Here is a 24,617-nt window from a genome sequence, read left to right as displayed (position 1 = left end):
CAAAGTCCCATAAAAAGTCCCCTAGGGTCACTAAGCAGATTTAACTTTATATTTGACAACATTTCCGAGAAACGCGTTGATGATAAAGATACATTCATGAGTTCTGACAAGAAGTGACTAGCTGAACAAAGGTCTACAGAGTAATTAAGATTGTGTTCTAGAAGATACTGATTAGTAGTCATGTTTAGTAGTCTATAGATTAAAATACCGGTACCAGAATAGTTATTTACAATGTGCAACACCCACACAAACAAACAGAATGGAATTGTATGCACTGAAATTTAATAAACGAGATTCATCGGATCATTGCCAAATTTGCATCAGAAAATGTTGAGACATGAATTAACGGAAGTTTTGTGTTGTAAGAGGGCATGGTGGTGGAAAAATATGAAATGAGCAAAAAATTTGCATTCCCCCACAAAATTTTGGATTTGCTCACAAAAGTCTTGCATTCCCTCGAGAACCTTTGCATTCGCTCACAAAAACATTGAAATATAGTTTTTCAATTTTTATATTTCCATCACCAACTTTGTGTTCACTCACAGAACGTAATCATTTTTTCGAGGTTAGGTTGAGTGAATGTTTCAGTGACTCACTCGTAAAGACAGAAGGTAGTTTTGTTCCTGAATGATTCAATGTGTTTGAACGAATCAGTTTAATTAATATATAAGTTGCTTGTTGTCACTTACTGGTAACCTGCAGAAAGAGTCACTGAAACATCCTCACCACTAATACACAGACTGGCAGCCTGTCTGGAATACACAAAGATCAAATTTTCAGTATTTTTCTGTCCCTCTTCAGTGATGTAACTGTTGAAAATCCCTGTGAGGTCAGCTCAGTAGTTCTGGATTTTAGCATTCACAAAGCATAGCGTGTCAGTGCATTGCCCCTTGCCGCAGTGCAAATGACTCGCTGCTCTTTTAAACTTCATTCAAGTGCCCTTGGGCTGCACACTGGACTCTCTAGAGTGCTAATTCAAATAAATTATAGATAGGCCTTTGTATCCCGGTGAAGGACGGAGAATGTGAATCAAATTAGATGGTGAAATCTGCCCACAGTTTAACGTTCCCACCCCATCAAACTGTGCAGCACTGCAGGAGTCTGAGCCTATTTACAGTATTACCATTACAGATCCTCCATTTACATCAGTAGATAACCTGTTGCTGGTTAAAATATGGCATGCCATGGGTCAAAATAAAATTAGTCACAAGAGAATTTACGTTAAATGTAATATAACCACTGAGCTGTTTGAATGCAGAGTGAGATTTTCCTTTTTTCCCTCAGGATATAAAAATATATACTGAGTCACTCACAATAATACTGAGTCATAGTACAGCATATATATATTTATTTATTTATTTATATTTGTGCATTTATTCATGATCTGTAATACGAGGCAATAATCTGCTATGGAAACAACAAGGATAGATGGACTAAGACATTTAGAAGCATAAAGGACTATGTACTGTGCAAACTGTATAATACCATATTCTCCTTGTTCTTTAGGATGAATACAAATGAGGAGGAGGAAACAGACATGACTACACAGTACATTGTACCAGACTGACTTCGATATGTAGTGTTTACTTTGGACTTTAATCCATGTTTATAAAAAGACACCCTTCAACCAGTTCCTTCTTTTATACAACTGCCTCTTGCTCAATGCAAAACGTGACTAAAAAGGTAAAAAGTTGTAAATATTTGCATAGTAAACTTTATTAAAGAAATTAGATTGCATGACGGTAATGACATCTCTTAACGTTGGAACCACAGATAGCATAAAATGCTAAATCTAACAGAGTAAGGCAGAATGAAAAGTCTAAAATAGCAAGGGGTCGGCTATTGCTCCTTCATATATGATTCAGCAGAAAGAGGAGCAGAGCAGCGATAAACTACAGGAGCATTTACACACTTGAGAGTGTAAATCACTGTGAATGACAACGTTGGACCCCATATTCTCCTAAAAGTGGCAATCATCCCTGAGACTCCAGAACAACACTTGATGTTCAGATCATACAGACGCAGCGCCCTGCACTGGATCTTCACCACAGCTGCTTCTGGGAAACGAGAGAGTTCAGGAGAACAGTATCTTTCTCTTTCTTTCGTCAATTTTTCAAAGTGTGAATGCCATTATAATCTGCTTCCTTCATATTAGTTTTCCTCCTTCATCTCTTCATCACACATATAACGCATATATAACATTTCTTCTTCCTCTTGCAAAGTCTCGTTCATTCTGTCCTTCTGTGTTTCATTGTTTTGGTTCCCGTTTCCTCCCTGTTCATCATCATCCTGTTCTTCACTCTCAGATTCACCAGCTTCTTCTGACACAGAGTAAATCTCTCCTGGGTTGTTTGGCTCTTTGCAGGTCATTTGATTGCTAACAGTCTTTTTTGAGATGAAACCATCCGCTAGGCCACCAGGCTTCCAGGGGTTGGCTTTGGGTCCGCCCCCCTGGATCACAGAGGTGACGATGTTCTGCAGTCTCATTTTGCCTTTTAGTTGACTTTCAGCTGAAGTAGAATTGCTCTTCAGAGGGTTATCAGCATACACTAGGTTTGAAGCTCCTGTGTTCCCTTTTGAGTTTGTCACACCAGTCTTAGTGCCCTTCATCATTCCCATCACCTCGTAACGGAAGCTTGAGATGTCCTGTTTAAGTTCCTATGGTAATAATAATCACGCATTGCTCAGTAAACTATAATGTATTAACTCTTTTATTTTCTTTGATAAGTAGCTGAATAATAAGCAGTGTTCTTATTGTAAACTAAAAATTAGAAAATAATGTTAATTGTAATAAAGCTATATATGTGACCCTGGACCACAAAACAGTCATAAGGGTAATTTTTTAAATTGGGATTCATACATCGTCTGAAAGCTGAATAAATAAGCTTTCCGTTGATGTATAGTGTGTTAGAGAGGATAATACTTGGCCGAGATACAACTATTTGAAAGTCTGGAATCGGTGCAAAAAAATCTAAATATTGAGAAAATCGCCTTTAAATTTGTCCAAATGAAGTTCTTAGCAATGCACATTACTAATCAAAAATTAGTTTTGATATATATTTACGGTAGGAAATTTACCAAATATCTTCATGGAACATGATCTTTACTTAATATCCTAATGTTTTTGGCATAAAAGAAAAATTGATAATTTTGACCCATTTTGTTGGCTATTGAATATACTTATGACTGGTTTTGTGGTCCAGGGTCACATAGGGTAAATGTACCCATTAAGCACACTTTCATTTTTGAGATCAGATTATAAAAAAGAAAAAATAATTTATTATCCTACTTGATGTCTTAACCAGTTGATGTGTTTGTTACTATATACCTCTTGTAATTTCAAGGCAATCAGATCATTGCACACTGAGATATGGGTCTCCATGTGTTCACACTGTCTGGTGGCCATTTTGAAAGCTGTCTAAAGATTTTCACCAAAAGAGGAGCCCCTTAAATGTGCATTTTTTTTTAGATGTTTAAGCTTTTATTTTGAGTAAGTTTCACTACTTATTGTAAAATTAAGAGCTTAATGTTGAGACTTTTGCATATTATAACCTGGAACTTGGATGTTGGAAATAAATTACATTAGATCCAAAAGATAGTTTAAGCAACATAGCGCAGATGCTACAGAACACAGTTAGCTGACTAGCTGTATAAGATTGTGTGCTACGCTAATATATTACTTCACAGGCATTACTGGCTTGTACTTTTACATCCATGACATTACCTGCTGTAATTTTTTACAGATTTCATATTATTTTAAGGTGAGCTTAAAGGGTACACGACTATGAAAATCACACAGCTTCAGTGTGACATCAATAAGAAAAAGTATAATTTCATAGATATTGTTAATAATAGTTGTTCATATTAAAATGTGTATGAACTTATTACATGACCTAGACTATTTATTTAGCAAAATCCTGTCATTTTAATAAATATTACATGAAATTTATTAAAAGTTGTTGCTGCTCCAATTAAGCTCAGTGTGCTCTCTTTAAGCTCCTCCACATTGAACGTCTATGTAAATACTTCATAAACAGACTTTAAATATTAACTGATGGTTGTCACTTTAAGTTAATCGATTTTCTATGGATTCTGTCAACTCTGATCTTTGGCAACTAGCATCGACTTCTCCAGACTGTAAATTTGTGGAAAATCAGGGCAAAAATCGTGTAGTGTATTCCAGCCATAAGAGACTATAGATAAATTGGCATCCATTTAAAAAGACGTTTCATAATGAGGCTAGTTTCTGTGTTCATCCCCATGAATTAAATGTTTTATTGGTTTGTTTTATTTTGATTTCTGAATGTGTTACTTAGCTGAACGTGGACTAGTATAGATGTTGCAATGTGCTTAAATGACACTTCACTATGAATATATAACTGATCAACTTCAATGCCTTGTTGCTTGATTTTAGTTTTCTGTTTTTTTGTGATTGACTTTGTACCTTCAAAAAAAAAAAAGTTTTTTTATTTATTTTTATTTATTTATTTTTACAATTATTCTTTAAACATTTTCCTTAAAATAAAAAAGAATGTTTTATAAAACATGATGTGAGCTTAATGGGAACAGGGGTGTGCTTAAAGGGTACAAAAATGTACTGCCAGACTTGAATGATTTAATGAATTTAATGAGGTATATCTTAATTGAAATGCTTTTGTCATTTAAAATAAAATTAAATATTTTTGTGTGAGATTAATATTTTATTTTAACATAATTGTTTGTACTGAAACCAATATCTTAAAAATGTCTCAGTGTAGATTTTGGTGAGCTATAGGTATGTTTACCCTATATAATAATAATATAATATTATTATTTATAATATTATTACCCTATATAATATACATTTATATAGAAAATGTTGAAATGGACATGATAAGCTTTGGCTTGGAAACAAGTGAAGTAAATTTAAGTTGAATGACTAAAATTACTATAACTAAAATAAAGTAATAAAATAATAAAGAAATAAAAATAAATTAAAGCTAAAAAGAAATATTATAAATAAAAATAGTAATAAAATTGACAAAAGCACATAACAAAAGTTACTAAATGTTAAACTAAAGTGAAAACAGGAAATGTAAAAAATAAAAGTTAATTCAAAATATTAGTACTATAATAATATTAAAAAGCACACTTTACCTTAAAGTTCTCCTCAGTTAATCCCTCTTCTTTTTTGGCATACCTAATCATTGCTGCCACATACCGTTTAACCAAGTTTCTAAGTACCTCCTAAAAAAATTAAATTCATTTGATTATGAAGCGGGAAAAGATTAGACCAAACAAGCAGCCCACAGAGTCTTTCAGAAGAATTCAATTGTATTTGAAGGGGATATTAATATCTAAATTCAGAAAGACTTGAGTTGATTTACAGTGTATGAAATAAGAGATTGTGGAGAGCTGCAACCTTTCATCTATGATCTGATGCACTTTGTTGACAGATTTAATGATCGGTTGCTTTGAAAGAGACATCATTACCTGGTACTGGCGGTTTGTGCGGACATTTTCGGCAGCACGCATCTGAGAAAAAAAAAGAGAATAGCTCAATTGTATTGATTTTTCATGATACCTACTTCGCTGTATTACTAGTTAGTGAAAACCTCATCATTTTGTGCACTGAATCATTTAGCCTCGTTTGAACATTTTGAAGATTACTCGTCATACAGAGCAATTGTAAGACTTAACAAGATGTGGACTCTGATGTCTGGTTCTTTCTGTATATTGACAATATAAATCACCATCAGTCTGGAAAAAAGCAGCGTGAACATTCCTATAAAAATCATCTTTTGTTGAAAAAAAACACTTCAGAAACATGAGGGTTAATAAATGATGACAGAATTTAATTTTTTGATATTTATTATGAACAGAAGAGGAGAGCAAACAGCTTTTTACCCCAAGTGATCCAAACGTCTCTGTTCTTTTTCTGCGTTTAACATTAAAGCAGTGGGTCTTGATCCATCTGACGAGGTACCACGCTGATTTTGGACTTGGAATGATGTTGAAAGGAGGAGGCAACGTGCCACCCTCCTCAAAGTAGCTCATCCAAAGTTTAGTTCTGGCAAACTTCCACTCAATATCAGCATGATCCTGAGGAACAACCAAAGAGAAGAGCTGAATATGCCAATTAAACAGTTATTTGTAAGTCATTTGTCACACCAAAGGGGCATAAAATGAACTAATGAGGCAAAAAGTGATATTAAAAACAAACTAAATAAATCAATTTATAATTTTTTTAATTGTGCCCCAAAAAACTAATAATTTACAGCACTTACAGCAATATGTTGGTAGGAATTATTCATCATAGCAATGAGCATATTAAGAAGCACCACCAGAGAGATGATGTTGTAGGTCCCAAACATTGTGGCTCCAACAAATTCAGTGAATTCGTGTTTGGCGTCAACATTGGTCACATGCAGGGCAACAAGACCAAATATAGACCAGAACAATGACTGCAATGTCTCAAACATGCTGAAAAAAAAAAAACAATCAAAAAACATAACATCATTATTTTACTGCAAAACAAGCAAAATTAAGATCAAATCTATAGATCAGAGATTGCTCACGTGGTGAATGCATTGTTCTGCTCTGAGCAGCGGATACCCTTGCATATGATGTCATTTGTCGTTTTGCCTTTAGTTTCATAATAGAAATACAGTTGATTAAGTCCATTTGCAAATGCGAGCAGCACCAGGCAGTAAATGAAGAGGAATTTGAGGATGTCCAGCAGCATTCGGCCGAGAGAGATCTGAAGAGGGCCCAGGTGCGAGTTGGCTGTGAAGAGTGAAATCAGTCGTAGGGAGCTAAATATGTTAGCAATGGCAAACAAGGCCTCACCCACCAAGGTGGGGTGCCACATCTCCCATGTCGCCCGCTCCCCGTAGTTGTCAGAGTGCTGCAGAAAGACAAGTGTTGAGATTTACAGTATCATCGTTTCAAACCTCTGGTCAACCTCTTTCCAGTTAAGACTAGACTAATGTCTTATCCTAACCAGGCACAACCAATACATTTTCCATTGACAAGTAATTTGTTTGTCCACAATGAAAGTCCAAATGTTTAGAATGCAAATCACAGCCAATCAAAAATGTTTATGGAGTAATATACAGTTATGTGGGGCTACCCTTACAGGGTAGGTTAGCAGCACTTCCAACTGATCAGTAGGTGAGATTTCTACTTGCCATGCAAACATTTTTGCTGAAATTACTTTTTTTAGTAAATGAATTATTATTATTTTTTTTTTTAACCCTTAGGTATTGTTCCTTTAGGTACACTTGTATTATTTGCAGTCAACACAGACCATAATCGTATAATAATTTTATTTTTATAAAATGAATGTACTATATTTCTTTTCAATAATGTTTTTTTTTTCTTTAATATTTGGCACTTGGGGATTTCATGTTACTGTATTACAATATTCACATCTAAATTATGCCAACAGTTTCGTTTATGCATTATTTGAGAACCATTTGGTCTATCAAAAAACTCATGGTAATGTTTCTCTGATTTTTTTGACAAACTGTTCAGAAGCTAAATAAAAAATAGCTATTTTTCATATCTCCTGACCAGTAGGTGGTACTGCGCCAAAAAATACTGCAAGTAGCCTCAGGTGTTGCTTATGATGACATGTACCAAGTTTACTCAGAATTAGTGATGAGAAGTTCGGATCATTTTACCGACTCGGACCTTTGAGTCTCGTTCAGCAAAATGAAAGAATCTTTTTTTGAGTCATTTCGTTCATTTTAGCGAAATATAATAAAAATGTTATGTGTTACTTCACTTACACATCTACTACTTACGCAAACATTGATCACACTACAAACAATACAAAACTATAATGCTATAATAAACAGAAAAGATTAATTCGTTGTTTACCTGGGTCTTCAGTCTATGATTAGCTCACCTCACCTCTTATCTGAGTCGTTCATTCATCACGTGACAGCCTCATAAGCTTTAACCAATGCAGTCTGAGCCGGAAAGAGAATTGATTAATTCATCTTTGGAGTCGTTCGTTCTTTTGTCCCATGACGTGACAGCATTGGATAGAGAAATTAGTTAATTTACAAGCTTCCTTACAAACGGATGCATAGTTGTTGTTGTTATTATTATTATTATTATTTAGTAGTAGTAGTAGTAGTATTGTTATCATTATTATAATTATTTACTCTTACAGTTACGTGATGCGTTTCTGGTCTCAAATTGTAGCTTTTATTTCTTACAGTTTATAAATGTGTGAATTTCTGTCATGATGGTTCTTTTCCATAACACTGAATGTAGTAACAAAGGTAATAAACAGTTGGTTATTATTATTATTATTATTAAGTTTCTTTCCGGCTCAGACTGCATAGGTTAAGTTTATTGGGCTGTCATGTGATGAACGAACGACTCAAACCCAAAGACTCAAGAGATGAACTAATCAATTCTCTTTCCGGCTCAGACTGCATAGGTTAAAGCTTATGGGGCTGTCACGTGATGAACGAACGACTCGAAAAACCCGAAGACTCGAAACAGGTGAACTACTTGACTAATTCTAGTACAGAACCTATAGGATGTTGCGCATACGCCACTGAACAAATCACTCCCCGAGACGACTCGTTCTTCCCGAGTCACATTAAAGATTCATTCAAAAAGAACAAATCGTTCAAGAACGACCCATCACTACTCAGAATACACGAAAGCATTGCCAAGATATAACCTTGCATTCAATATGGTGTCCTCTTCATTGAATTTGTTCATGTGATACCCAAGAAGGGTTGGGTTTATCAAAAAGCTTTTGATTACATTTTTTGCCAGTGTGGTCTGAAGATGATCTGAGCCAATTTTGGTATTAAAAAATCAGACAAACCTTCTAGGACAAGTTTAAAATGGCAAAAAAATCTTGACCTAGAAAAATTTTAATCATTGCATGCATTTGACTCGGCATGAGCCAAGGAATCAGAGGGGGGAAAACCTTACAGTTCAGAAGCTATTAGCATAAACATATGTGCAACTTTAGACATTATGGTTTGAATTAGAGACTCCAAATTAGCTGTGGTTAATGTTGTGTGCCAAATTTCACAACTTTTTACCATACGTTTCTATGGGCTGCCATAGACTAAAGGCAGAAGATGAAGAAGAAGAAAACTAACAGATACAATAGGTACTTGGCTCCAATAATACCTGACAATGTGAGTATTTTTACTCTATTTTTAATTAAAGCTGCAGTCCATAACTTTTTTGGGTTAAAAATGATCCAAAAACAATATTTGAGCAAGTACATAACCAGCCAGTATTCAAAACTATCACCTTACTTTAGCCCGATTCACAACGGTTAGCTTATAATAATGTTTTCTACAAACCCGGTTCCAAAAAAGTTGGGACACTGTACAAATTGTGAATAAAAAAGGAATGCAATAATTTACAAATCTCATAAACTTATATTTTATTCACAATAGAATATAACATATCAAATGTTGAAAGTGAGACATTTTGAAATGTCATGCCAAATATTGGCTCATTTTGGATTTCATGAGAGCTACACATTCCAAAAAAGTTGCCTCTTTCAGGGAAGACCTTGCATTTTCCAACATGACAATGCCAGACCACATGTTGCATCAATTACAACATCATGGCTGCGTAGAAGAAGGATCCGGGTACTGAAATGGCCAGCCTGCAGTCCAGATCTTTCACCCACAGAAAACATTTGGCGCATCATAAAGAGGAAGATGCGACAAAGAAGACCTAAGACAGTTGAGCAACTAGAAGCCTGTATTAGACAAGAATGGGACAATATTCCTATTCCTAAACTTGAGCAACTTGTCTCCTCAGTCCCCAGACATTTGCAGACTGTTATAAAAAAGAAGAGGGGATGCCACACAGTGGTAAACATGGCCTTGTCCCAACTTTTTTGAGATGTGTTGATGCCATGAAATTTAAAATCAACTTATTTTCCCCTTAAAATGATAAATTTTCTCAATTTAAACATTTGATATGTCATCTATGTTGTATTCTGAATAAAATATTGAAATTTGAAACTTCCACATCATTGCATTCTGTTTTTATTCACAATTTGTACAGTGTCCCAACTTTTTTGGAATCGGGTTTGTAATTTGAGTGGTACAGGTAGGTTTCCGCGGGAAATTCGAGCATGGCACTGCGTCATTTCGTCACGTCTGTAAACATAAAGAAGTTGTCTCGGCTAGTAGGCTTTCGCATGTGTGAGTATGCTGCAGGTGGCGGATCGTTTAGCCTTTTCTCACAGCAGCTGGAATAATTAAATGTATCAATTTGATGGCGGATTGTAATCCAGAAAGGATTATATGTTTTTGAAACACATATGAATTAAATTAAATTACATTCCAATTTTAAATGTGCTTCTGATTACAGATAGCCTGGGATTACACAAGATTTGTATTTTAAAGACAACCAGTTTGAGGGAAGCATAGTTTGCTTTTTGGGTTAAAAGAATTTCTTAACATGAAATTCGAATGGTATGACAATTAGATATTAGACTGTAATTGAAACATGCCAAATGTTAGACAATGTTTAGATATTAGACAAAAATTTAAATCTACACGCTAATACACATTATACTCATTGTCACACAATGCTGTTTTTAACATTAATAATTTGAGAATAAAGTATAACAATAATAATAATTTGCCCGGTAAAATGTGATATGAGCTAACCGATCGTTAGATTTAATTACCATTGGTAGCGCAATTTATTGTAATTAGTTTTTCCTCAGTTGGGCAGAACAAACATGGCAGACTTGTTGCTTACTTGTTCAGATGGCAATATATGGGGAAAATTCTTATTTGTGTCATATATTCCAAGACATAGGCTAGAATCTGTGATTCCTGAGTACAGTATCCACACCGGTGCGGTGACTGACTGCCACACATTCACCTAAAAACATTAGATTCATCGGAACACAATTCCAGGTTTTCAAACAGAGATGGCGACAAAGAGGCAAAACTTACGGACTGCAGCTTTAAATAAATGGAGTCTTGGTGAGGATAAGAGACTTTCAAAAACATCTTACTGATCTCATTTTGAACAGTATTGTATATTATTTTTTATTAGTTTATTAAATGAATGCTCCAACTGGAATTTTCCAATGCCTGGAATGTTCTTTTGACAAATAATAATTTACACATAAAATATCAGGGAAATGTTTAAGTTTGTTAAGCATAAAATCTGTTAATTAAAAATGAAAAGGTAAAATTAAGCCAAATTCGGTTTTATATAAAAAGTGTAAAAGAGTACTTCATTTTTGATTTGTTACCTTAAAGTTAGTGACGAACTTCAATGAGATGGTGGCCAGATACAGAGAATTCATGACAAAGTCCATGAGGTTCCACCAATCATGAATGTAATCCTGAAAGCCACCGTCCCACATTTGTTTAATTTCAGCCCATACAAATCCTGTAAAACAAAGAAATTCAAGAAAATGAATCTATAACGGATCTAATAAAAAAAAAAACTAAAAAAAAAAAAACTGTTCAAATCAGACAGATTTTTCAGCCCTAAACACAAATTACCTAAAACCCAGGGTAGGATCATCCATTCCACAGTGGTGGGCTCTGGACCCTGCTTGGTGGACTCTTGACCCTGCTTGGTGGACTCTGGATCGTCCACACGGTCCACGTGTACGTGTTGGGAGGCCAACAGCAGGAGAAAGAGGAAGGTCAGATAAGAAGCAGTGTGGCATATAAACTTGATGAAGGGTTTCCGGATGAAGAGGCCATATTGGCTCTTGGGAGCAATCAGGTAGAGCAGTGAAAAGAAAGGGAAGAGGAATCCGATGAACATACAGGTGATGAACTTGCTGGCCCAATGGCGGCGTCTCCAGCCTGAGAACTCATCGTACCAGCGAGATGCGAGCAGCTGCTGACAGTTTGGTTGTGCTACAAACTAACCACAGAATAATGAAAAGAGATTAAATTGACACTGAATGAACTAAAAGAGTCTGTTACAGGAGTAAATTCACTGTTGACTAAATAAATCAAGACAAAGAGTATATGATATATATATTGAGTTATTGGGATTTTGCTGAACTTTAATTTAATGATCTGCTTGCATTTTCCTACTGGAATGTGCAGCAAAGCAAAATCATTTTCTGCCTTATATCATGCATGGAGACTGTCATCACTTTCTGCAGTTGCATAAGAAATGCTCTCTGCAGGAGAACACAAATAACGGAGCCATGTCCTAATGAGAAACAAGTGCCATTTGAAAAAGAGCAAACAAAAAAGGCACAGAAAGGCTTACAGTAACACATTGTTCTTTTCTCTCAGCCTGCTCTATCTGGTTCTCATCATATCTGGTTTAAATCCCTATATGGATGTTGCATGAGAGCTTTTCTGCATCTTTTGTAAAATTATCTGGGCTGCACATGGAACTCAGCAAGCCATGTGAATTAAACATGTGACTGTCAATTTGTGATGTCAGTAGCAGCCAAATTAGCATAATTCTCAACATTATAATGGAAAAATGCTTCAGCATTTCACAAAATTTGTAATGAGACGCGTTTGTAAACCTGTTTTTCCAGAATCTTGAGTTTTCCGTCAAAATAAAAGCACAGCTGCAGTTTCCGCCAAAATAAAAGATTATAGGTTTATCTCTTGCAAGCAAGGACTAAAATTAACTGACGCACAAAGAAAATACTGTACAGGCAGAGCATGCTCACTGTTTACTGGAAGAAAAATATAAATATTGGAATGGGGGTTTATATTAATGTATTTCTGAAGGGAACTGGCTTCAGAGAAGTTTCGCTGACATTTTTATTTCTTCTCTCACTTCACGAATTTGCGTGCCATACATAAATATCACTGTTGTTCCATAAGCGCCCCCTGCTGTAAGATAGTGAAATTCAGCCTGTCTGCTCTTCTTGTTTTATGAAGGTTTTAGCATAATTTCACAAAGCTAAAGTCAGACCATTCTGTTTTTGCTTCAAATGTTGAAATTATATAATCAAATTTAAATACAAATAAAAAACTGCTCATGCTACATGTGTGTAGCATCTTTGTTTGCATTGAGATCAAAATGCAGTGGTTGGTTCTAATTTCAAATGGCATTTTTATTATTATTATTAGGCTACTACAACAAAAGAGAATGTTTATTTGTTGTAGTAGCAGCAACTGCAAAAACAGTTTCATGGCCAGGAAAAAAAATATTGATGGCAGGTAAATTTTCTCAAATCACCAGAATATTTTCTTTGTATCGTGATTAAAATGGCAGATGTGGCAACAGGTTAAGTTAAATACTTATTTTAATTTATTTTACAGTGCAATTGTTTTTCAATATATGGCTATTACTGTCAATAATAATATAAAATGATTACTATTATTATTATTGTTATTGTTATTATCATTATATTCTAATGTGTTTGGCTTCCAAATTCACCGGTGTGAGTGTAATTTAGACTGAGACACTATATCACAACTAAAAAGAGGATTGAGTCCCCTTTAAAACTAAAGTACAAGTCATTTCACCAGCTTTTTTCTTTGTTTAGTTTGCACACTGAACCTGTGTTGGAGCTCTTCATTTTGAACTCTCAAAGTGCAACTGATAGATGAATTTATCTTTAAAATGTACAAAATTTTCTCCCAGGGGGGCATGCCCCTGGACCACCCTAGAGGGACCAAGGTCCACCCACCACAGTCTCACAAAATCCTGTGGTATATATTATTTTAATACTACATATATTTTGTAATTAAATAAAATGTAACAAATATAAATGTATTTAATGTTTCAAAAAAGCTATATATTTATTTATGCACTCTCAGAAAAAAATAAAAATAAATAAAATTCCAAAAGCTGTCACTGGGGTGGTACATTTTAGGTAAAATGTACTCTTTGCATATGCACTTTTAAGGTATTGAAAAGGTACCACCCCAAAATATATTTGTATTACAATATTTATATTAATTATATTCAATAATAATTTACTTTTTAATAAAAAACTATCAAATGAAAATATCTTGACCATCATTTTAATTTCCTTTTAGGTTTAATTTCTTTCTAATTCATGAAAGACAAATAATGAGATAGAATGCTTTGGCCGTTCAGCCAAATTTGCTGTCATCTGATTGTGATGTGGAAGATCTTCCAGAGGAATTTCAATGACTCAGCTATAGAATAATAAGATCCTGAAGTGCTTCTGTTAAATTACATACAGATGCCATAGGTGAATAAAAGGCGAGCTTGTAAGCATCACCTCTTTCTCCATTTTCAGTCATGTTTAAGCTAGTGCAGTGCAATACAGTACCATACATATGCATGGAAAAGTAAAAAGCCTGCAAGAAGCCTCTCCTGCAAAATAAGAAATTTTCTTCTACCTTTCAAACAGAAAGAGCTTGTAATGTTTAATGTGCACAGAAGGGGGCAACATAGATCCATATAATGTTGCAGCCACTCTGCAGCATCCCTCCAGAGCAGTGGTTCCCAATTACGTTCCTGGATGCCTCAACACTGCACATTTGGCATGTCTTCTTTGTCTGACACATCTGATTCAACTCATCAGCTCAGTAGTAGAGATTCCAAGACCTGAAATGGGCATCCAGGAACATGATTGGGAGCCACTGCTCAAGGGGGAATAAAAACAACCTACCTTCTTGGGGTGAAAATATTCTACAGTTTTAAAACCCAGAATTTGCTAAATAGAAAAACAACAACACCTAAAATATATTATCCACAACATGTAAAATTCACCAGATTGCCAAATCAACAGGGCAGTCGTCCAATCACAGTCCCTGACTATTGAAACACCTGTGTTTGTAATAATGAACCTTTGTAATATGCTCAAGTGCTGTTCCTATCTGGAGTGATTCTTTTGTACTACTGCTAATGATCTTGAAGTAGTTGCAGATTGCTTTCAAAGTTCTTGTTGCCAAATGTTGACGTCTGAAGAGCACAAAACTCACCTCTTTCTGGTGGTACTTGATAGCCAGTTTCAACCTGGCGAGATCATTATTCCCTTCATCCTCCAGGAGATTCATATCGTCCCTGTAATTCAGAATCAGTTCAAGCTCTCTGGAGCTGCGTGTTTGGTCAAGCAGATCTTTGGCGAACTGCTTGCACTGCTGGGAAAGCTCTTCATACTCGGACTTGAATTCATTCTCCACCTTGCTGAGCTCCTGGAGCTCCCAGCTGAGCTGGAAGGCCGTCAGGAAGGGGTCTTCGCTGGAGAGGGCGATGAGCGAGGGACTGGCCAGGGCACGGTAGATGTTGAGACGGGATCGGGAATGTCGCAGGCTGTCCACGTCTGAGCTGGACACACATTCCATGCAGTTGCAGCGCACCTGGTGAGGCTGGGGCATGGATACACCCTTCTGAACCAGCATCTTGATGATCTCATAGTTGTTGGTGTGAGCGGCCAAGATGATGGGCGTTATGTCAGGGGTAAAATCAGAGAACTGTTTATCCAACAGGATAGGAGGCACCTAGAAAAGAGAGAAATCAGTTCACAATCAATTTCTTATTCTGTATTTTTTTCTTGTTTTCTGGTATATATATGTCCTTAAAACAAGATACATCTGCTTGAAAAAGCAAAATTAAGACTTTCAAATCTTGTTCTCAGAGAGACTGAACTAAACTTAGTTATTAAAATAAGAAAAAAAAAACTTAATGGTTGAATTCTGTCAAATCCTGTTGGAAAATATTTCAAGCATAAACCTCATTAATGGTTGATTTCTCAGAAAACAATACCTTTCCCAGTAGTATCTTATTTTAATGGTGTTTTCACTGGAAAACAAGACAAGAATACTGAGTAAGAAATTGATTTGTTGTTAAAGAAGCCACAAGCTATCACCTTTAACCCCAGGATGCTTCATGGTGTCTGTCTCTACAATAAATTAAAGTCCATGCAAGACAAGTCAATTCAATTAAATCAGTCAATCTTGGTTACACCCCCGGGCAGATATCTTGTGTGCAAGCTATAGATAAACATGTAAACAGTAGCTGATGCCTACTTGAGCCAACCAACTTATCAAAAATCTGATTGGCTCTTTTAACTTAAAGGTGATTGGTCGTTCCTCTTGCCACCATATTAAACATTACAATTTCTCTCATTCAGTTGTCTGCAAGCAGTCTGGGTCCTCCCCTATAGCGTCTGTAAAGTAACAATTAAAAGTGTTGCTAAATAACTGTATATACTGTTCAAAAGTTTGGAGTAGGTTTTGGAGATGTCTCTTATGTTCACCAAGACTGCATTTATTTGATTAAAAATACATTACAATTTGAAATACCATTCATATTTTTAAATGTAATGTATTCCTGTGATGACAAAGCTGAATTTTCAGCATCATTACTCCAGCCTTCGGTGTAACATGATCCTTCAGAAATCATTCTAATATGCTGATTTGGTGTTAAAAAACTTTTGTTACAATTATCAAGGTTGAAAACAGCTGTACTTCTTAATATTTTTTGTGGAAATGTGATACATTATTTTCCCCCAGATTCTTTGATGAATAGAAAGTTCAAAGTTCATAGAAATGTAATAACTTTTGATCAATTTAATGTTTCCTTGCTGAAATTATTAATTTCTTTCAAAAAAAGAAAAAAAAGAAAATACTGACCTCAAATTTTGGAATTGGTGTAGCAGTACATCTATGATAACAAAAGAATTTAATACCAGTTGTAGTCCTATTATTATATTACTGTTTACTCACACTTAAGAGATGACTTTGGTATGTACAGTTGTTAAATATAAAAGGTAAAACTGAGAAAAATGAATTCTGACACTATTGTGCATTGTTTATTATTTTACATACACATTATACCATAAATTATAAAAATAAATTGAAACCCAAATGGTTTAGACTATAATCTGGTTGCAAACCACATAAAATGTGATCTGCATCAGGCTAGGTAAAATTGCATGTGTTTTTGTTTTGATGATCAGACTACGATAAAAAAAAAAAAAAAATGCTTTTTAGATTTTTGCTGCCTGTCTGAACAAAGTCTTTAAGCTGCTCAATGCATGATTCAATTATTCTGTGCTATCCCACAAAAAACGTAAATATGTATTTCATTTGCTCAACCAGATATTATGACAAATTCACCTTATTTTTCTGTGAGACATGGTGGCATGACGATCAATTTGCTACACTGTGTGCCACTGAAGTCATTAGCACTTTATCTGTAGCAGGGGTCTAGCCCTTCAAACAAAGTGTAAAATTACTTAATCTTCAGCTGCAAGACAGTGAAAAGGATAATACAAGTAATCTTCACCGAAAAGCAAGAAAGCACTATTAGGAAGAGCACTACTTTCAAAACTTTTAATTAAACAGCCAGGTCTACAGGGAACAAATCACTTTTAGAGAGGATTAGTGCATTCTCGGGTTCCAGGTATCACTGCAGCATGGTCAGGAAAACTATTTGAAACGCTCTGAAACAGTTTGGACGTAATCTGCACATTTACAGTCGCTTCACAAAAGAAGGGATTACCGAGGCAACTGGGAATTCCTGCAAGTGTAAGTTGAATTGAAAAGAGGACCCGAGAGATGCTACAGAAGGTGAGACATCAAATTGTTTCGGGTATACAGGAAACACTGAAGTAAATTTGTCAGAGATTGCCATCTTACCTGCATGCCTCCGCTGGACTTTTTATGATTCAAAAGCAGCTCCACAGCCCCCACCACTTCTTTTCGTATGGCGTGTAAAAGCGCATCCCCCACGTACACGTTGAAGCTGAGCAGCAACTCAATAATTTCCAGGTTCTCATTCTCAATGGCAATCAACAGAGCTGTCCGTCCCAAAGGGTCGATGCAGTTGATGTTGATTTTGAAGTAGATCTCTGCTTCTATCAGCGCTTGTTTAACGCTGGCATAGTCACCTTTCTCCACAGCGCACAGGTAGGCCTTTTCCAGCGGTGACAGTTCAGACTCGGCTCGAACTATTCGCAGAGGAATCCGGTCCTTGTACGTGAAGTTGCCTGTTCTGCGAAAGTAGAGCTGTGACATTGCTGCTATGCCTTCATGTGAGACAACTGGGCAAGAAGAGAGATGGAAATAGAGAGACCAAGGACAGACAATGAAAGGATGCTGGTAAATGAGGGTATATAGGAATCATGCATTACAGAGGAAATGGCCCTAAGCATTGCAAACCATCATCTCCACACCCAACATCCCATTAGCATGACACTTAGCCCTCATTTGCTTGGTTTTCTGTTAACTTCGAGGTTATGAAGAGGTTATTAGATTTGGGCGTTGTGTTGAAGGCCACAATGGAAACCTCAGATACTTCTAATGGGACAAGGTCTTAATGGCGTTAAGAGCGCACTTGATACAGATTAAGTGTATACCCATGGACTGGGTTTTTGTTATTTGTCTAAGGGCAAGGCAAAAGCCATCATTAACGTTATCAATAAAAATGTCTGCAGGGAATTCAACCTGTTGACATCGTCCCAACAGTTTATCAGGCATCTCATATCCAAATATTAGGATCAGATTTGTTTTCCCTCACCACACAAATGAGCTCTGCCTTCTTGTAAGCTGTCATTTGGATTGATGTAAATGACTATAGACCGCTGTGGGGATGTTGTATTTTTGTAGACCAAAACCCAGAAATGAGTTAACAATTTAGCACTTCCGGTTCCACCAGTTCGAATATTGCTTTTCATGCAGTGTGTAATGTAGCTGTATGTGAATGCAAATTATCTGCAAAGTTGTAAAGCTGAAAGTGCGTGATAAATAAAGTTATTGTCTCCCAAAAGAAAGAATTGACTCTGAACAGCGTAAACGAGTCGTTAATTTGAATTCCCACTTTTGTGATGGCTACACCACATCACGGGGTAACATCTGCATAATGCGCACCTATGTACTATGTTGGCTAGCCGAGAACAACTTGACCCCCACTCAAACATATAATTTTACTTATGACTGCTTCTCTAATCTCAAGGAGTTTGTTGCGGGATTCACAAAATGCTTGTTCTTTAAAAATGGCTCATTACCTAGTTTATTTGGACCAGCCGGCTCCTCTGAATCTCAACCTGTAAGTATGACAAATAATAGATGTTTATATTTTCTATCAAGCTTTCAAAATATGGAACTATGACAGTGGGCTTTTCGTTTCCGACATGCACTGTATAGGGTGGACCAGTAATCCTCAAATCTGGCTCCTGCAGAGTTTAGCTCAAACCCTGCTCAAACTCATCTACCTGTCATTTTCTAATGATCCTGAAGACATTGATTAGCATGCTCAGGTGTGTTTGATTAGGGCTAGAGCTAAACAGGAAAGTGGATCTCGCGAGCCAGGTTTCAGGATCCCTGCGGTAGACAAATCACAACAGACTGGGCCATCTGACCAATCAGAGCAGAATTGGCTCACAGAAAGGAGGGCTTTAGAGAAACTGAATCTTAGAGCTGCTTCGAACAAATAGTTTGAGAAACGATGGAAAATGAGGTGATACTAAATGCATATTTTGAGAAAAGCATTGTTTGACCTTGCATGCATGTAAACCTATTGTAGGAGACTCCCAAAACAATATTAGGAACCTTAAAATGGCATAACAAGGGCACTTTAAACACCTTAAATATGGTCTGTGGTTAACTCAAGATATTTTTACTAGGGATGTCCCAATCAGAATTTTGGTGTCCCCGATCAGAGTCATTGAATATTGAATATCTGTCAATACCGAGTCCCAATCCAATACATGTATTTTCCTATTGCTTGGTGCAAACTTCAAGTAAATTATAGTTATAAAGTAAAAAATTATAATAATCCAGTTTATACAGGGATGTGCAGAGAGTTTTTTCATATCCAATGTTTAGTTTTTTACTTTTGCCAATTGTATTTAGGTTTTAAAATTTATAATATTTGTGGTCATTTGTGAAAACTATCATTAACAACAAAAAATGTAAGAATCATAAACTTTTATTGGTCTCAGAGATTATTTTTTAGCAATTATCCAAAAGCCAATGGAAAAATCCTATTGGGTTTTAATTGAGGGGTGATGCTAACTTCCGGGTTGGCCTACAAAAATATGTCATCACTGCAGCACTCAGTAGGTGACATGGGTAAATTATATCTGTACTCACTGAAATCTGCATATGTGTCCTCTAGATATGAGCTGACTATTTGTCATATACGTTCATAGCATCAGGGGACTGAAAATCAATATCTAACTATCCACAATTGAGTCAGCTTGTGGATGATGCTGATGTTTTATGGACAGTGCTTTCTGGTGTGTGCGTTACAGGAACATGCTGTTAAAACATTTTGTTCTTCAGCAAACTTAACAGTTACTATTCTAAAACTTAATGATGTTTTACAGGTCCAAATATACAGTCATGGCCAAAAATATCGGCACCCTTGCAATTCTGTCAGAAAATTGTTCCAATTGTAAATGTTTTGGTATTCACATGCTTATTGTTTTTGTTTGCACTGCAACAACGCAAAAAAAAACAGAGAAGAAAAGTCAAACTTGATAAAATTTCACACAGAACTCAAAAATGGACTGGACAAAATTATTAGCACCTTGTCAAAATTGTAAGAAATAATTGTTTTTCAGGCATGTGATGCTCCTGTAATTTGTATTTAGACACACTTGTGGCGAGTAACAGGTGTGGGCAATTTAGTAATCACACTTGCAACCAGTTAAAATGGAGAAAAGTTGATTCAACCTTTATGTTGTGTCACACTGAGCATGGAGAAAAGAAGGAAATGTAAGGAGTTGTCTGTGGATTTGAGAGAGAAAATTGTGGAAAAACATGGACAATCTCAAGGCTACAAGTCCATCTCCGGAGATCTTAATGTTCCTGTGTCCACTAGTGATGCAAAGTCCGAATCATTTACGCAAACTGTTTTTTTCGGACAGTTCAGCTCATTGAACCAGTTCAAAAAGCCGATTCATCGGTTCCTGACGCCGTCAAACAATGTCACTACGCTTCTCTTTTCTAACAACTCAGTGTCACGTTGTATCAATAAAACATTCAAATAAAGTAAACTGTCTCAACACATTTTGAAACATTCAAATAAAAAGTTATTGTGTGAATGCATATTGCTGATTATTGCCTTTCATTCACTTAAGTTAATTGTGTTTGTGATCATAGTTTCATTCGTGGATCCTTTATATCAGATACCAACCTGCCTACAACTTGTATAAGATTCCTAAACGTTTCGCACCTACAGCACACATTACAGACATGGATGCATAAACGCAGATATGTCCTACATGTCTAAAGTATAAAGAAGGAATAAACCAGTCTTATAAACTCATTGATTTCGCTTAAACACTCATCAGAATCCTCGCTCGGTAATCCTCGGCAAACTTCGACAGTTTGTGGAACCGACTCATTCGGTTCTTTTTGAGTCGGACGTGCTACTTCGCCTGTGCGTCCTGCGTCATCAACCCGGAACTAAAGTTCGATTCAGTTCGATTTTGTGGACCGGTTCGACCGGTTACTTCCTGAGAACTGGCTCAAAAGAACGATTCGTTCAAGAACCGAACATCACTAGTGTCCACTGTGCGCAACATCATCAAGAAGTTTACAGCCCATGGCACTGTAGCTAACCTCCCTGGACTTGGACGGAAGAGCAAAGTTAATAAAAACTTACAACGAAGGACTGTTCGAATGGTGGATAAAGAACCCAGAATAACTTCCAAACAAATTCAAGCTGATCTGCAGACACAGGGTACAACAGTGTCAGCTTGCACTATCCGTCGCCATCTGAATCAAAAGGGACGCTATGGTAGGACACCCAGGAGGACACCACTGCTGACACGAAGGCATAAAAAAGCAAGACTGGAGTTTGCCAAAAATTATGTGACAAAACCACAATCCTTCTGGGAGAACGTACTGTGGACAGATGAGCTTTTTGGTAAAGGACATCATAGCACTGTTTACAGAAAATAAATGAGGCCTTCAACTAAAAGAATATAGTCCCTACAGTCAAACATGGTGGAGGTTCAAAGATGTTTTGCTGCTTCTGGCATTGACTGTGAACGGTATCATGAAATCTGATGATTACCAAAGAATTTTGGGGCGCAACGTGGTGGCCAGTGTCAGAAAGCTGCGTCTCCATCAGAGGTCATGGGTCTTCCAGCAGGACAATGACCCGAAACACACTTCAAAAAGCACTCAGAAATGGTTACAAACAAAGCGCTGGAGAGTTCTGAAATGGCCAGCAATGAGTCCCGATCTGAATCCCATAGAACACCTGTGGAGAGATCTCAAAACAGCAGTTGGGGGAAGGCATCCTTCAAATCTGAATGACCTGGAGCAGTTTGCAAAATTTCAGTAGAGAGGTGTAAGAAACTCATTCATGGTTACAGGAAACGATTGATTTCAGTTGTTTTTTTTCCAAAGGGGTGCTACCAAATATTAAGTTAAGGGTGCCAATAATTTTGTCCAGTGCATTTTTTGGGTTCTGTGAGGAATTGTATCAGATTTAACTTTTCTTCTCAGTTTTTTTTTGCGTTGTTCCAATGCAAACAAACAAACAAACAAACAAAAACACGAGTACCAAAACATTTGCAACTGCAACAATTTTCTGAGAGAAGGGATGCATTTTCTGACAGAATTGCAAGGGTGCCGATATTTTTGGCCATGACTGTATATAAAGTTAAACAAACACTTACAGTTGTGACTGGCACTGACAAATATAGTCTAGTGATAAAACATTATGGTCCTCCACAGTGTTCTCATACAAACTTGTAGACTCATGAGGATCTTCCAGGCTTCTATTGTTACACTCACAATTTAAACAAAATTGTAAAGCGTAAGCTTAATGTTTTGCTTTTTTTTAACCAAGTTACCTAAATTCCTTAAACAACTTTGGAATCAAAATATTACTTATACAGCCTTGCACTAAAGTAGTCAAAGCCTTTGAACATATGAGAGCATTTAATAATTATTACTAAAAATGGATATAGATTTGAGCTCTTTTGTCTTATGTTGTCTATGTTGCATTTTGTAAGTCACCATATTGATTATTGTTGCTTCTAGTGAACTTGGACCTTTGTTGTTATTTCTTTAAAAGTTATTTCTTCATAAAACTGTTTATATTCTACAAAGGTGCTGTTTTATGTGCACTAAACTTTTTTTTTTAAGTGTGTGTGGTGAGAATCAATTCTGTATTCAATAACTGACCCAGAGGCCACTCACTCACAATTCCCCATACAATATTTGCAATAATTTGATATTTTAAAAATAATTTAAGCAAATTTATTTTCTTTAATTCAGAAAAAAACATAAGATCTGAGTTCAACAAATTGGTTCAGTTCACACTTTCAGAAGACTACCTCAGAGGAACTTGATGATAGGCTACAAGAGAAAGAAATGTGATGTAGGCAACTTCAACCAGTATTTATTTCGATTTTTAAAGGCGTTTTAGACACATCTGCACCCCGTAGATTTGAATTCTGGCATAATTTGGTCTATTTATGAACCTTTTACCCAGTGAAGAGGTTTTACTATAATTTACGAGGGCATTTTCATAATGTGCGCAGAAGTGGTTGATGAACACAGACAGATCAGTGCGCAGTGCGCTCTTCAGTCTCCACTCATGACTGCCGCAGGCTGTGTCTCAAAATATAGTGAGCTGCCTACATCAACGACATTTCTGGCCATAGATGTTTTTGTCGCGTTGCGAGTAAACAAAATGTCAAAAAAAAAAAAAAAATCCACGCGCATCCAATGCCCAAACATGATGCATACTATTTAAAGGTAGGCAACGTGCGTTAGTGGGAAAAGCAGGCTACGTTTCATGCGGTGTTTAGTTTAAAGCAGTCTTTAGAGACTTACTTGAGATTTAATGTATTATTGATTTTCAAATACCACAGTGATTCATTAACTCTCTCGAAAAGCGCTTTTATAAAACGGAACTCGTTGTCACTTTAAAGGAATCGTACACCCAAAATGCAAATTCTGTTGTCATTAGCCTACTCACCCTTGTGTTGTTCTCAACCTATGACTTACTTTTTTCTGTGTTACACGAGAATACATGTAGGCTAATAATAGCCTCAGTATCCATTGTGTAGAGAGTGAGAGAGAAAAAAGATGCAACAAAGTAAATGGTGACTGAGGCTGTCATTCTGCCTAACACCTCCATTTGTGTTTAACGGAAGAAAGTCACACAGATTTAGAACAACCTGTGGGTGAGCAAAGAACAGAATTTGCGTTTTTCAGTGAACTACCCTTTTATGAAATAACGGAATCTCACCTCACCTGTTGGTTTTGGATGTTGCACGGACTCGTGACTGATTCCGTCTAACTAAGGTAACAACAGGTGCCCAGCGCGAAGAAAACCCGTTACACTCCAACCGCCTCCACAGAGAAAAAAGCGCGAAAATGCGCAACGAGAGAAATAGAACGCGGGAAAATAATATCCATTTGTACGCGCAGCGAGGCTCAGCGATCCTGTCATTTCGCATTCAAGATGGAGCTAATCTGCAGAGTTTCCCAAAGCCGAAAATATTTGTTGTCTCCAGAAAGTGCATGTGCGAGGTCTTTGATCGTTTATCATCTTTCCTATTCGCTTTCCCAAGCAGGTTTCATCGCACTTTGGTGTGACGCGTTCTCATCTTTCGATAAGAGTTATTTTGATCATTGAAGAGACTTGGAGCGCAAAGGCTACCAGATGTCCTGTCTGCATAGTCTCTCTCTCTCTCTCTCCTGAGAGAGTGCTTGTGCATGTGTATATGG

At 36.4% G+C, this 24,617-nt stretch overlaps 2 protein-coding genes across 4 annotated transcripts in view; both read right to left on the bottom strand.

The window, feature by feature from the left end:
• ftr54 (finTRIM family, member 54) overlaps window positions 1-1,539 on the bottom strand; it is a 5,750-nt gene extending 4,211 nt beyond the window's left edge. The window contains 1 exon segment of the mRNA XM_058790233.1: window positions 1,486-1,539. Coding sequence (XP_058646216.1) covers window positions 1,486-1,539 — 54 coding nt within the window.
• Window positions 1,337-24,617, bottom strand: trpc4a (transient receptor potential cation channel, subfamily C, member 4a). 3 transcript variants are annotated; one of them, XM_058790379.1, is made up of 12 exons: window positions 24,141-24,617; window positions 17,556-17,910; window positions 14,895-15,413; window positions 11,511-11,883; window positions 11,255-11,394; window positions 6,833-6,886; window positions 6,558-6,739; window positions 6,267-6,462; window positions 5,887-6,081; window positions 5,473-5,514; window positions 5,137-5,226; window positions 1,337-2,658 (listed from the first exon to the last, which is right to left on the bottom strand). In XM_058790379.1, the coding sequence occupies exons 1-12, from the start codon at window positions 24,344-24,346 to the stop codon at window positions 2,152-2,154; spliced, it is 2,859 nt and encodes a 952-aa protein (XP_058646362.1). In that variant the 5' UTR covers window positions 24,347-24,617; the 3' UTR covers window positions 1,337-2,151. The 3 variants fall into 3 exon arrangements, with proteins under 3 accessions (XP_058646362.1, XP_058646364.1, XP_058646363.1); XM_058790381.1 differs by adding an exon at window positions 18,923-18,961 and having other exon boundaries at window positions 6,558-6,886; window positions 17,556-17,959; window positions 24,141-24,240; XM_058790380.1 differs by having other exon boundaries at window positions 6,558-6,886; window positions 17,556-17,959; window positions 24,141-24,243.

The sequence above is a fragment of the Onychostoma macrolepis genome, chromosome 10, assembly GCF_012432095.1.
Source record: "Onychostoma macrolepis isolate SWU-2019 chromosome 10, ASM1243209v1, whole genome shotgun sequence".
Lineage (NCBI taxonomy): Eukaryota > Metazoa > Chordata > Actinopteri > Cypriniformes > Cyprinidae > Onychostoma > Onychostoma macrolepis.
This window is presented reverse-complemented; position numbering and strand designations above follow the sequence as displayed.

Excerpts from the sequence above, each read along its gene's own strand:
- trpc4a (XM_058790379.1), bottom strand. The coding sequence starts at position 24,346 with ATGCGAAATGACAGGATCGCTGAGCCTCGCTGCGCGTACAAATGGATA. Across the intron at positions 17,911-24,140 it reads GCAACATCCAAAACCAACAG|AACAGGCAACTTCACGTACA; the intron begins GTGAGGTGAGAT and ends CTACTTTCGCAG. Across the intron at positions 6,740-6,832 it reads AGATGTGGCACCCCACCTTG|ATCTCTCTCGGCCGAATGCT; the intron begins GTGGGTGAGGCC and ends GGCCCTCTTCAG.